The 15,041-nt window shown below is 35.4% G+C and overlaps 1 protein-coding gene and 1 long non-coding RNA gene across 2 annotated transcripts in view; one reads left to right on the forward strand and one right to left on the reverse strand.

The window, feature by feature from the left end:
* LOC146401733 (uncharacterized) overlaps positions 1-15,041 on the forward strand; it is a 279,104-nt gene that overhangs the window by 236,548 nt on the left and 27,515 nt on the right. The window lies entirely within an intron of this gene.
* Positions 2,131-3,072, reverse strand: LOC146401738 (olfactory receptor 4K14-like). Its single transcript, XM_084970434.1, has one exon. It carries the CDS (start codon positions 3,067-3,069, stop codon positions 2,131-2,133), a length of 939 nt encoding a protein of 312 aa, XP_084826560.1. The 5' UTR covers positions 3,070-3,072.

Below are 15,041 nucleotides of genomic sequence, written 5' to 3' on the forward strand. Positions count from 1 at the left end.
ATACCTCATGGTGATTTTGATTCTCATTTCTCTAATAAATAGTGATATTGAGAATTTTTATATGCCTGTTGGCCATCTATGTGTCTTTGAATAAATACCTATTTAGATCTTCTGTCTTTTTTTAAATTGATTTTATATTTGTTTGTTTGTTTTGATATTGAATTGCATGAGCTCTTTGTATATTTTGGATGTTAACCCCTTGTCATTCAGTTGTTTGCAAATATGTTCTCCAAGTCTGTGGGTTATCTTTTCATTTTGTTGGTATTTTCCTTTTCTGTGAAAAAGCTTTTAAGTTTAATTGGGCCTCATTTGTTTATTTTTGCTTTTATTTATTTTGCCTTGAGAGATTAATCTAACAAAATACTGCTACTGTTTATGTCTAAGAATGTTTTGCCCATGTTCCCTTCCAGGAGTTTTACAGTGTCAGGTCTTATATTTAGGTCTTTAAACAATGTTTGAGTTTACTTTTGTATGTAGCATGGGAGAGTATTCTAATTTTATTGATTTACATGTAACTGTCCCGCTTTCCTGGTACCACTTGTTGACAAAACTGTCTTTTATTCTTTGTATATTTTTTCCTCCCTTGTCATAGATAAATCAACCATAGGCATGTGGGTTCATTTCTGGGCTCTATATTCTGTTCTATTGATCTATGTAACTATTTTTGTGCCAATACCATACTGTTTTGATTACTGTAGCTTTATAGTATTCTCTGAAGTCTAGAGGGGCTATGGCCTTCAGCTTTGTTCTTTTTCCTCAGTATTACTTTGGCAACTCTTGATCTTTTGTGGTTCCATGTAGATATTAGGATTATTTGTTCTAGTTCTGTTAAAAATGTCAAAGATGTTTTACTAGGGATCACATTAAAGCTGTAGATTACTTTGGGTAGTATGGCCATTTTAACAATATTAATTCTTCCAACCCAAGAATATAGGGTCTTTCCATTCCTTTGAATCAGCTTCAGTTTCCTTTATCAGTTTTTTGCAGTTCTCAGCATATCAGTCTTTCACCTCCATGGTTATGTCTATTTTCAGATATTTTGATTTTTAGTACAATTTTAAAAGAGATTTTTTTTCAACTTTCTCTTTCTGATATTTCATTGTTAGATAAGTACATTATGTTATTATTATTTTTCTGCCACTTTTTTCTATTTTGTTCCCACATTAAGTGAAATAAAAACTAAATGTGCCATATTTTTATTTTAGGAATTTTATTGCTGATTTATATAACTGAAATTCAATCTACTTAATTTATTAATTCTAGAATAAAGTAAATTTCATTTATAATTTGAAATTCTTAGGAATTTTTAATTAATGATAAAATATTATTTTAATACACTGTGATGAATAAATGATATGGGTAGTTGAATGAAAAAATCATCCTTTATATATAAATTAAAATATATTTGTTGAATGTTTATTATGTATTAACTGCTGTAATAAGTATTGCACATTCAAGAATTTAACAGGTAAGGCATGGCCCTGGCTATTAATGAGCATACATTTCTGAACTTCTATACAAATGGTTAATAATGATTCAAAGCATAAATATTATGGTTTTTGTTTTTGTTTTGTTTTGTTTTTTACTTTTATTGAGTTATTGGAAACCAAACACAGAATAACCTCTGCTGTTATTCAAACTTTCACTTTATTCCCTAGGTACTGTTCCACTGTTATTTCATTCTCTTTATTTTCCCCCTACTACTTTTCATTGGTATTTGTATAGAGGGTTGAGTTAAATAATAATTCAGTTGCCTCTCGATAAGAGGTTAAGTGAAAGGTTTGACAGGAGGACTCAATGTTACAGAAAGAAATGGAGTTAGGAGATGATTCAAGAGAAGTTTATCAAGCATTTCAGCTTCTCAGTTAATGTAGTTAAAGGCATAGGAAGACTGATTAGACAGTCTCTTCATAGAGAACAATCATTAGTGCTGGAATGAAAGGGAAATATTTCAAGGTGTTCTACTGGTTGATTAATAAAGTTGAAATTCCTTGAATTATATTAGCCCTATTCTTGCACTTGGAAATAGCCATAACATGTAGATATAAATTGAGTGCCTAGAATTTTCACCCTATTTTATAAGGTCTATGTATTTTAAATTTGAAGGGCCTACAGTGAGGTTTCTAGGCATTAAATATTTTCCTTGGAATGCATGTAGTAGCTTTTGAATCTCTTCAGAGCATTTTTTATCTCTTTATTTCTTAGGGTATAAATGGCTGGATTTAGGAGAGGTGTAAAGACAGAGTAAAACACAGCAAGAAATTTGTCCACCCAGGTGATGCTGAGTGGCCACACGTAGATGAAGATGCAGGGCCCAAAGAAGAGCACCACCACCGTGAGGTGGGCAGTGCAGGTAGAGAGTGCCCTAGATACACCAGTTTTAGAGCTTCGACGAACAGTAAAAAGAATGTACGTGTAGGATATCAGCAACACTATGAAGCAGGTCATGGTCAGAACCCCACTGTCAGCATTCATTAATATTCCCAAGTTATAGGAATCTATGCAGGCAAGCTTGATGACCAGTGGTATATCACAGAAGAAGCTGTCAATTTCCCTGGGGCCACAAAAAGGCAATTGCATAATCACAGCCATTTGACTTAGGGCATGCACAAAGCCAATGGTCCAGGAAATTGCCACAAGCCAAATGCACTTTTGCACGTTCATAATGGTCAAATAGTGGAGAGGCTTGCAGATGGCCACATAGCGGTCATAGGCCATTACCACCAATAGCACCATCTCACCACCTCCACAACAATGTACAAAGAGGACCTGGCACATGCAGCCTCCAAAGGAAATAGTCTTTTTTTCTCTGACAAAATCTGTAATCATCTTAGGAGTAGTTATCAAACAAAGCCACATATCAACAAAGGACAGATTGGCCAGTAAGAAATACATAGGGGAATGCAAATGGGTGTCAATGGTGACTAAGATCATGATGGCGATATTTCCAGATATGATCATCAGGAAAAGGGTAGAAAATATCAGTAAGAGTAAGACCTGCATAGTCCATGACTGGCAAAGTCCCAGAAGCACAAATTCTGACACTATAGACAGATTTCCTGTATCCATTTAATTCAGTGTGTTCTCTAAAAGAAGCTAGAGAGAAGGATAGATTGTCAGTTAGTAGAATGGGAAAGATATGTAATTTTAAAATTTTGGCTGAAATTCTATCATAATGAAGTTTAACTGTCGTTGAAATCTGGGATCAATATCTGAAAGTGAAAAGTTAATTGTGAAGACAAATCTTGGCAAAATGCTCATGGTACTGTGCCACAAAAAGAAGTAAATGTCTACAACTGACTTTCCAAGATGGGAGTCTTGTAAATGATTGAGAGGGCACTTTCACAAGGAGGAAATGTGAAAGCAAAATGAAAGGCTTCAGTTCATTACTCCATGACTAGCTTCAGTCCATTAATCTAGTGAAAAGAAACTTGGTACCCTACCACCAACAGTCATTATAACTTAGTAGCTAAAACTTAAGTCATCTACTTAGGAAGATGATGGTGAACAGAAATTGAAATTCAAAACAAATGATCTGGCACAAAATTATAATTTTTCTATATTATGCATAATGATTCCTTAAGCCTCAGTTGAACCTCTTCTTTAAGACATAGAGTTAGATTTTTAGCTTAATATTCTAAAATATGTGTTGGAAAAACCTTTAGGAGAGAAGCTACATAGACAGCCATACAGTGAATACAATGGCATAATTCAAATGCACAATCAGGCACATATTTATCTTTGGTTAGGATCACAATTAAATGGAATTAATTTAATAAACTAAATTAGAAAAAAAATGTCAGTGGAGATTTATGGGAGAAAAGAATTAACCAATGTGGAAGGTAATCAGGCTCAGGTTCTGACTTGATGAACTCTGAATGGAAGCTCCTTATAATGCAAGCTTATCAAAAGAAAATATTTAACTTCAATTATATTGATGGATTCTAGGGAATCACTAGGTTTTGAAATACTACCATAAAAGTTAAAAATATATTTTTTAAAATGAAAATAAGGTACAGACACGTGTAAGCAAAGTATGTCTTTGACTATCAGTACTGACTGAACATGAAGTTAAACTTCAGAAATCACCACTTATTCACCTTCCAATAGAATAATGATATTGCTTATATTCATCCTTAAGTATATTGAGGATTCCTCTCTAAAGGGATGGTGGAAAGATAATTGCGTATATCTCTTCCCCCTTTATTTATTTCCCTTGGATTTGTTTTACTTTTGGCTGTTTCATCTTCTTTTATCCTTTGAAATTGCAGGGGTGGTGCCAAGGAGAGCAGGCGAACAAGGAAAACCATTACCTCATCCTGAGCACTAGTTTCCCCTCCCCTTAAAAGAGAACTCAGAAGCATAGATAAAACATGGGAAAAAAATAATTTCTCTTTTTTCATTTTGCTTTTTAGGGCCACACCCATGGCATATGGAAGTTCCCAGACTAGGGGTCAAATCAGAGCTACAGCTGCTGATCTGCCCCACAGCCTCAGCAACTTGAGATCTGAGCTGCATCTCCAACCTACAACACAGCTCATGGCAATGCTAAATATCCCTAACCCACTGAGCCAGGCCAGGGATCAAACCTGCATCCTCATCTATACCTGTCAGCTTCGTTTCCACTGTACCACAAAGGGAATTCCCCCCCAAAAAAAGAATTTCTAAAAGAAATTAGGGAGATTACACTTTTGCTGTGAAAAGGGGAATATGTCATAGTAGTCTCACAACTTACAAATAAATACATCCTCCATAAGATAGATTTGTTTAATTTCAAAAGAAAATATCCTGATGTTACACCCAATAGATTTAAGTCCTCTGAGAAATTTGAAGAATTTGATCTTTACCTTGAAATTGAATTTTTGTCAAGATAAATCTTTCCAGAATTAGTTTTTCTATAATTAGTTTTGCACCTGTTGGGATAAGAGACATAGAAGATAGCTAATAGCAAAATCAAAATTTCAACGGTGTTTGAGAGAGGAATTTGCTAAAAGATGAATATATACATTGCTAGGGAACAATTTACCAGTAAGAAATTATAGTGTTCTTTAATCAGTTTTGAAGTTATTATTTCACAGTATTGGTAGACTAGTTATTTTACTCTATTAATATCAATCCAACACTTGGGATAATTAGTAGAATAACCATGGACTTTTAAATTAGGTCAGATTAGGTCTGAACTCTATTACTTGTTGTCCTTGTAACTTTGAGCTAAATTTATTTCTGTTTGATTTCCTCATCTATAAAAAGAGAGCACTCAATCTAAGAGACATGCCTTCAAGTCAGAAAATATACTGAACGCACTTACAGTTTTCTGACACTCAGTGCAAGTTTAATAAATATTAGTTATTTTCCTTCATTATTCATTAAAATGTAACTTAAAGCTCTACAGCTGGCAACAATTTTATTTAACTGCCAACCACCTTCTGTAAGCAAAGTATATAAAATCTATTTTCTTTAAAATACATTTTATCTAAATTAATAAGCAGATGCCTAGCAACTCTATCAGATGCAAGGGAAATATCGTACTTGTTTCTTGCTTTCCATGACCATAAAAATCATTTTACCTTTCATGTTTATTTTTGTCTAGGAGGGCTTTAATATTTTAAGAGACCTACAAGAGGCAATCGCACATTCTTTTAAAGCACTTTTTAAATCTTCTAACTCATGTTGAATTTTCACGAAAGGAGGTGGTGTTAACATTGGGTTTAGTAATATTGAAAAATTAGAGAAAGGAGACAAATTCAGTTACTCCTTTTGAAGTGTTAATATATAGTCACATATTTTTCATTCTAGTCTAGATACAATGTCCTTTTAGTCATTGTCTATAACAATAATCCTAAAGCTTTGAGATTATCAATATTTATAATTTTAAAAACTTGGACTCAAAGAATTTAATAGATTGCCTGAGATGCACACTTGGTGAGGTACACAGGGAGAGTCCAAGTTCCTTTCTCTACCTGTATAGCTGCCTTCCTTTTTTCTCAGGTTATGAGTTTCAGTTCTATTAAATCCTATTAATGTCATAGTAACTGAGTTTTACATCACTTCTCACTGGTTATATAACTATTTTTAACTTTTATCTCTATGTTAAATGTTATCTTAGTGTGCAATACTCTCTGCTATAACTCACTTTATCTCTTAAATGGCAAGAGCCATTTAGCCAGGATAGCAGAAAGTTGCTAAAAATTAAATAGCTGTGATATAATTGAAGAACCATGATCTCCTAAAGCAGACTTAGAGCATTTCTGAGGCATAGCATTATGGTGGTGTGTCCACTATTTGTAAAGAGACCATAGAAATTCCAGTAGGAATAGAATAGGAGGAGAAACTCTATGAATTATTTCTTTAAATATTAGAAGTTAAATAAGCCATATTCAACTCCAAGCATAGTGGGCATGCATGTAACATACATATAATTTTTTTTTTACTTATTTTAAAGAAGAGAGTCACAGAGAATATGAGATAACTTACCATAAACACAAATTTCTCAAAGACCAAATTACTTTTTACTCTTTTCTTCTGATATTTGCTTGAGAAAATACCTACTTTGGGGTGGAGGCAGTTATCTATGGAAGAAAGTTCCCTCAGTCTGACATTTATTCACCACGAGAAGGAGTCCCTTGGGTGAAATTTCCCTATTCTGTTTTGGACAGAGCAAGAATCATGAAAATAATTTGCATTGTAAATCTCTTTGGGACCTCTTTATTTTGCATATCCTCATAATCAGTACAGGGATAAAGAAAAAAATCACATGTAAAGCAGCTAAGCATTAAGAATTAGTGACGTTTTAAATTACTTTTCACTTAACCTGTAATTACTAAGAAGATGTCTTCTGCAGTCTTCATTTCTACAGTCTTAATCTCTAAATAAACAGATTCAATTAAGGTTTAGCTCAAGTATCAAGAGAAATCATCTCTTGACAAGTGTGATATATGACCACCAATAGAAAACCCTGATATGGATGGATGCTCTCATGAATGTCTAATGTTTTATAAATAGACAGGTAATCTTGGTTAGCTGACTGGTTAGTTTCAACATTATCTATGATTACTTGAGTTCCTGATAGTTATGCTTTGAGTGTCAAATTATTAAGATATCTTTAGATTTTTTTTAAAAAAAATAATATTGAAGGTAGTATAAAATATATTTTTTGACCTTATAGATTTTTAAAATAGCTTATTGTGATGTAATTAACATACAACAAACTGCATATATTTAAAGTGGTTTATATCTAAAATATGTAAACAGCTCATACAACTCACCATCAAGAAAACAAACAATCCAATTTAAAAATGGGCAAAAGACAGGAGTTCCCATCATGGCACACCATTATTAAAGAGACCATAGAAATTCCATTAGGAATAGAACAGTAAGAATCCAATTGCAGTGGCTCAGGTCTCTACAGAGGTGTGGGTTCGATCCCTGACTTGGTGTTGTCACAACTGTGGTGTGGGCCACAGCTGTGGCTCAGAATTAATCCCTGTCCCAGGAGCTTCTATATGCCACAGGTGTGGCCATAAAATTAAAAACAACAACAACCAAATGGGCAGAAGACCTAAATAGACATTTTCCCAAAAAGATATGCAGTTGGCCACCAGGCACATGAATAAATACTAAACATTGTTGATTATCAGGGAAATGCAAGTCAAAACCATACTGAGATATCACCTCACACCTGCCAGAGTGGCTATCATCAGAAAGAATACAAATGACAAATGTTGGCAAGGATGCAGAAAAAAAGAAACCCTCGTATTCTGTTGATAGGAATGCAAATTTGTGTGCCACTGTGGAAAAACAATATGGAAATGTCCCAAAAAACTAAAAACTAAAACCAGACTATCATATGACCCACAAATTCCACTCTTGGGTATATATCCAAAAATAATTAGAAACATTAAGTCAAAAATGTACTTGTGCAACAATGTTTATAGCAACATTATTTACAGTTGCCAAGATGTAGAAACAACCTAAATTTCCACCAAGAGATGAATGTATAGGAGTTCCCGTTGTGGCTCAGTGGTTCACGAATCCGACTAGATACCATGAGGTTGTGGGTTTGATCCCTGGCCTAGCTCAGTGGGTTAAGTATCCGGCGTTGCTGTGAGCTGTGGTGTAGGTTACAGACGCGGCTTGGATCCAAGATTGCGGTGGCTGTGGTGTAGGTTGGTGGCTACAGCTCCGATTCGACCCATAGCCTGGGAACCTCCATATGCCATGTGAGCGGCCCTAGAAAAGGCAACAACAACAAAAAAAAAAGAGAGATGAATGTATAAATAAGATTTTGTGTGTGTGTGTGTGTGTGTGTGTGTGTGTAATGAAATACTACTCAGTCCTAAAAAAGAATGAGATTTTGCCACTTCGAAAAACATGGGTAAACTTGAAGTGTATTATGCTAAGTGAAATAACTCAGAAAGAGAAAGACAAATACTGTATGATATCACTTGTATATGGAATCTAAATGTATAGAAAACTAGTGAGTATTTCTTAAAAAAAAAGAAATAGACTCACAGGTATAGATAATAAACGAGTGATTATCAGTGGGCAGAGGGAAGGATGCAGGGGCAAATAGGAGTAGGGAAATAAGAACTACAAAGTATTATGTATAAAATAAGCTACAGGTGTTTATTATGCAATATAGTGAATAAATCTAATACTTTATTATAAATGGAATATAAACTTTAAAATTATCAATCACTGTACAGTACACCTGTAACATATAATATTGTACATCAACTATACTTAAATAAAAAATAATAAAAGTATAAAATTTGGTGTATGTATCCAACCATGAAAATATTATCAGTTAAGAAAGTGAACATATCCTTGGGAATTCCCGTCATGGTGAGGTGGTTAATGAATCAGACTAGGAACCATGAGGTTGCGGGTTCAATCCCTGCCCTTGCTCAGTGGGTTAAGGATCCAGTGTTGCTGTGAGCTGTGGTGTAGGTCTCAGATGTGGCTTGGATCCCATGTTGCTGTGGCTCTGGCGTAGGTTGGCGGCTACAGGTCCGATTAAACCCCTAGCCTGGGAACCTCCATATGCCACCGGAGTGACCCTAGAAAAGGCAAAAAGACAAAAAAGAAAAAAAAAAAAAGACAGTGAACATATCCATCACCCTCTAAAAGTTCTCCTGTGTTCCTTGATAGTCCCTGTTTCCCTTTCCTCCTCACTTCCTCCGTCCCCAGAGGACTGCTAATCTGCTTTCTATTACTACATGTTAGTTTGCATTTTCTAGAGTTTTATGAAAATTGAATCATAAAATATGTACTTTTTTTTGTCTGACTTATTTCAACTAGTGTACTTATTTTGGTATTTATCATGTGTATCAATAGTTCATTCCTTCCTATTGCTGGATAGTATTCCACTGTAGGTGTATGCAACAATGTGTTAACTGATGCCATCTGTTGAGAGACATGTGAGTTGTTTCTAGTTTTCTGCTCTTATAAACAAATTTGCTATGAACATTGATGTACATATCTCTGTATGACCTGAATCCCTTAAATTTTAGTGAGACTTGTTTTATGGTCCAGAATATGGTTTAACCTAGCAAATGTTCCCTGTGTACTTCAAAAGAGTGAGTATTCTGATGTATTGTTATTATAGAGATCTGTAAATGTCAATTATGTCAAATTGATTCTTAGTGTTTTTCAGGTCTACTATATCACTGATGAATTTTTGTCTGCTTGTACATACCCATCAGTGATAAATGAGTGTTCCTCTTGCTGTGCATTCCTGCCAGCATTTGATATTGTCAGTGTTTTGGATTTTGTTATTCTAATAGGTATAGGGTGATAGCTCACTGTTTCAATTTCAATTTCCTAATGATGATGTATGATGTTGAACATCTTCTCATATACTTATTTTCCATCCATACATATTCTTTAGTGAGATTCTTGTTTCAGGTTTTGCCTATATTTTAAATAGACACTCCTTGGGGATTGAGACACTGGTGGGAGCTAGTTTTATAATCTTAGGCTGCCTTGCTAATGCTGGAGTTAGCAGGTGCTATATGAAATTCTTCCTCTAAGCTGTTGGTGCCAGTGGGCATACTCCATTGAGTGCCCCCCAACCCCTGCACTTTGGTGGGCCTCACAGCAAGATGAACAATAGTCATACATTTTGGCCAGGCCTGAGAGCTAGACAAGCAATAGCCCTGACAATCAATGACCCCTGACCAGTCCAGGGATTAGCCTCACCCATTACTGCACCACAAGGACAGCCATCACTTTGTCACAGCAGGAGGATCCATGTAGCCCATGTAAGAGGCAACCCTTGAGTACCTGGCTCTGATGCCTAGGTGAGTATAACCTGAGAGCCTCACAAGACATCTATACAAAACCACCACTTAAGACTTGGAGATATAGCTGATGTTCCTAATGCATTGAAACAAGCAGAGAGTTTGGCAAAATGAGGAGACAGAGGAACATATTCCAAAAGGAACAAAGCAGAAATTAAAAAAAAAAAAAGAAAATGAACAAACAAGCAACAGCTAAATGAAACAGAGGTAAGCAATGTGATAGAAAAGCTTAAAATAATGGTTAGAAAGATGCTCACCAAACTTGAGAGAAGACTGGATGAACATGGTGAGAACATCAACAAAGACATAGAAAAAGTAAGAAAGTAGCAAATGGAAGTTTTACTAGAACTGAAAAATACACCAGAGATGTTCAACAATTGACTGGATGAGGGAGAAGTATAAATCACAAGCTGGAAGTCAGAACAGTGGAACCCACTCAGAGAGGGTAGCAAAATGAAAAAAAAAATAAGTGAAGGTATTGTAAGGGTCTTTGGGAAAATATCAAACAGAATAATATATGCATCACAGATGTCCCAAAGGGAGAAGATTGTGAGAAAGGGTCTGAAAAATTATCTAATCTGAGGAAGTAAGCAGATAGCCAGGTATAGGAAGCAGAGTCCCAAATATAGTGGTCCCAAAGAGGCCCCCATCGAGAAATAATACAATTTACATGGTAAAAGCTGAAGACAGGGAGAATCCTAAACATATCAAGAGAAAAACAACCAATTATGTACAAAGGAAACTTTGTAAAGCTATCAGAAGATTTTTCAGCAGAAATTTCATAGGTTAGAAAGTGCTGAAAGGAAAAAAATCTACAATTAAACATTCTCTACCCAAAAAGATCATCCTTCATAATTGAAGGAGAAATCAAGAGCATCCCAGATAAGCAAAGAGTCTTCAAAAGGACTTCCCTGTTGGCTCAAAAGTCTCCTTCTCTTCAAAAGGATCTAGTGTTGTCATTGCTGTGGCACTGGTTACTGCTGTGGCACAGGTTCTAGCCCTAGCCAGGAAATTCTGCATGCCATGGGCATGACCAAAAACAATCTGCAGTCAATAAATGATGGAGAAGATGTGAAGAAAAGGGAAGACTCCCACATTGTTGGTGAGACTGTGTAAACTGGTATAACCACTATGGAAAACAGTATAGAGGTTCTTCAGAAAATGAAACATAGAACTACCATATGATCCAACAGTCCCACTCCTGGCCATATATCCACAGAAAACAATAATGCAAAAAGATACATGCACTCCAATGTTCATTGCAGCACTGTTTACAATAGCCAAGACATGGAAGCAACCTAAATATCCATTACAGAGGAATGGATAAAGCAGATGTAGTACATATATGCAAGAGAATATTATTCATCAATAAAAAAGAATGAAATAATGCAGGAACACAGATGGATCTAGAAATTGTCATACAAAGTGAAGTAATTCAGACAAAGACAAATATCATATGATATCCCTTATTTGTAGAATCTTAAAAATGATACAGGTGAACTTAGTTACAAAAAGGAAAGATTTACAGATTTAAAAAACAATCTTACAGTTGCCCAAGGGGAACAGAGGAGGGAGGGATAATTTAGGAGTTTAGGATTAACATATACACACTGCTGTATGTAAACTAGGAAATCAACAATGACCTACTGTATATCACAGGGAACTCACTATTCTGTAATAACCTATATCAAAAAAGAATCTGAAAAGGAATAGATATGTGTAGTATATAAATAACTGAATCAATTTGCTGTATACTCAAAGCTAACACATCATTGTAAATCAACTATATTCCAATATAAAATAAAATTTAATGAAATAAAAGTTTTTAAAGAGTTTCATGAAAACTGGACAACCATATGCAAAAGAATAAAACTATATCATTATTTTGCACCATTCACAAACATTGAATGCTATAACTTTTAAAATTGCACCCCAAGAAATCAAATATTTGGGAATACACCTGCCCAAGGAGGTAAAGGACTTATATGCCAAGAAATATAAAACATTAATCAAGGAAGTTAAAGAAGATGTAAAGAAATGGAAAGATATTCCCTGTGCCTGGGTTGGAAAAATTAATACTGTAAAAATGGCCATACTACCCAAAGCAATCTACAGATTCAATGCAATCCCTATCAAACTACCCATGGCATTTTTCACAGAACTAGAACAAACAGTCCAAAAACTTATATGGAACCACAAAAGATCCAAAATTGCCAAAGCAATTCTGAAGAACAAAAACCAAGCAGGAGGTATCTCTCTCCCAGACTTCAGCAATATTACAAAGCCACAGTCATCAAGACAGTATGGTACTGGTGCCAAAACAGACAGACCAATAGAATAAAATAGAGAACTCAGAAATAAACTCAGACCCCTTTGGTAAATTAATCTTTGACAAAGAAGGCAAGAACATAAAATGGAAAAAAGGGAGTCTTTTCAGCAAGTATTGCTGGGAAACCTGGACAGCTACATGCAAATCAATGAAACTAGAACACACCCTCACACCATGCATGAAAATAAACTCAAAATGGCTGAAAGACTTAAATGTAAGACAAGACACCATCAAACTCCTGGAAGAGAACACAGGCAAAACATTCTCTGACATCAACCTTATAAATGTTTTCTCAGGTCAGTCTCCCAAAGCAACAGAAATAAAGGCAAAAATAAACCACTAGGACATAATCAACCTGACAAGCTTTGGCATGGCAAAGAAAACCAAAAAGAAAACAAAAAGACAACTTACAGAGTGGGAGAAAATAGTTTCAAATGATGCAACTGATAAGGGCATAATCTCTAAAATATACAAACAACTTATACAAACAACTTATACAACTCAACAGCAAAAAAGCCAACAACCCAATTGAAAGATGAGCAAAGGACCTGAATAGACATTTCTCCAAGGAAGATGTACAGAGGGCCAACAATTACTTGAAAAAATGCTCAATATCACTGATTATTAGAGAAATACAAATCAAAACTACCATGAGATACCACCTCACACCAGTGAGAATGGCCATCATTAATAAGTTCACAAAGAACAAATGCTGAGGAGGGTATAGACAAAAGGGAACCCTCCTTCACTGTTGATGGGAATGTAAATGGGTTCAACCACTATGGAGAACAATATGGAGGTATCTTAGAAAACTATACACAGAACTACCATATGACCCAGAAATCCTATTCTTGGGCATATATCTGGACAAAACTTTCCTTAAAAAAGACACATGCACCTGCATGTTCATTTCAGCACTGTTCACAATAGCCAAGACATGGAATTAACCCAAATGTCCATTGATAGATCATTGGATTAGGAAGATGTGGTATATATACACAATGGAATACTTCTCAGCCATAGAAAAAAACAACAAAATAATGCCATTTGCAGCAATATGGATGCAACTAGAGACTCTCATCCTGAGTGAAGTAAATCAGAAAGAGAAAGACAAATGCCATATGATATCACTTATATCTGGAATCTAATATATGGCACAAAGGAATCTTTCCATGGAAAAGAAAATCATGGACTTGGAGAATAGACTTGTGGTTGCCAAGGGGGAAGGGGAGGGACTAGGAGGGACAGGAGCTCGGGGTAAATAGTCCAGAATGTAGCCTTTGGGATGGATTAGCAGTGGGATCCCGTGGTGTAGCACTGGGAATTCTGTCTCTTTACTTATGATGGTACACGTAATGTGCGAAAAAAGAATATGTACATGTATATGTAACTGGGTCACCATGCTGTACAGTAGAAAAAAAAATATATATATGTAAATAAATGATACAAAATGGATTAGACTTGAATGTAAGACCTAAAACCATAAAATCCCTGGAAGAAAACATGTTTCATCACCTTACTGATGCTGTTCTTAATGATGTTCTTATGCATCTGACTTTGAATGCAAGAACAACAAAAGAAAAAATACACAAATGGCACTGCATTAAACTAAAATGCTTCTGCACAGCAACAAAATCACCAAAAAAAAAATAAAAGAAAATACAACCTACTAAATGGGAGAAGATATTTTCAAATTGTATATCTGAGAAGAGGTTAATATTCAAAATATACGAAGAACTCATACAACTCAAAAACTGAAAAATGAAAAACCTGATTTTTAAAATGGAGTTCATGCTGTGACTCAGTGGGTTGGGAGTCTGACTGCAGTGGCTTAGGTCGCTGGGTGAGTGCAAATTCTATTCCTGGCCTGCAGAGTGGGTCAAATGATCCAGTGTTGCCTCAGCTGCAGAGAAGGTTGTGACTGGAATTCCCTGGCTCAGGAACTTCCATATGCTGCGAGTGTGGCCATAAAAAAAATTAATTTTTTAGAATTTAAAAATGGGTAGAGGATCTGAATAACATTTTTCCCAATATTACATACAGCTCGATAACCGGCACTTGATAAGATGTTCAACATCATTAATTTCTAGAGAAATGCAAATTGAAACTACAATGAGATATAATCTCACACATGTTAGAATAGTTATTGAAAAGAAAAAAATATGTTGAAGAGGATGTGGAGAAAAAGAAAACCCTTGTACATTGTTGGTGGGACTGTAAAATTGGTGTTGGAGTTCCCGTCATGGTGCAGTGGAAACAAATCCAACTAGGAACCATGAGGTTGCGGGTTCGATCCCTGGCCTCACTCAGTAGTGTTGCCCTGAGCTGTGATATAGGTCCCAGAAGCATTGCTATGGCGTAGGCTTGCAGCAACAGCTCCGATTAGACCCCTAGGCTGGGAACCTCCATAT

The sequence above is a fragment of the Sus scrofa genome, chromosome 7 (genome assembly GCF_054392235.1).
Source record: "Sus scrofa isolate SSC_HxYL_T2T_F1_AM1 chromosome 7, Sscrofa_HxYL_maternal_Yorkshire_Landrace_v2.0, whole genome shotgun sequence".
Lineage (NCBI taxonomy): Eukaryota > Metazoa > Chordata > Mammalia > Artiodactyla > Suidae > Sus > Sus scrofa.

Coding starts and splice junctions, on each gene's coding strand:
- LOC146401738 (XM_084970434.1), bottom strand. CDS start 3,069: ATGGATACAGGAAATCTGTCTATAGTGTCAGAATTTGTGCTTCTGGGA.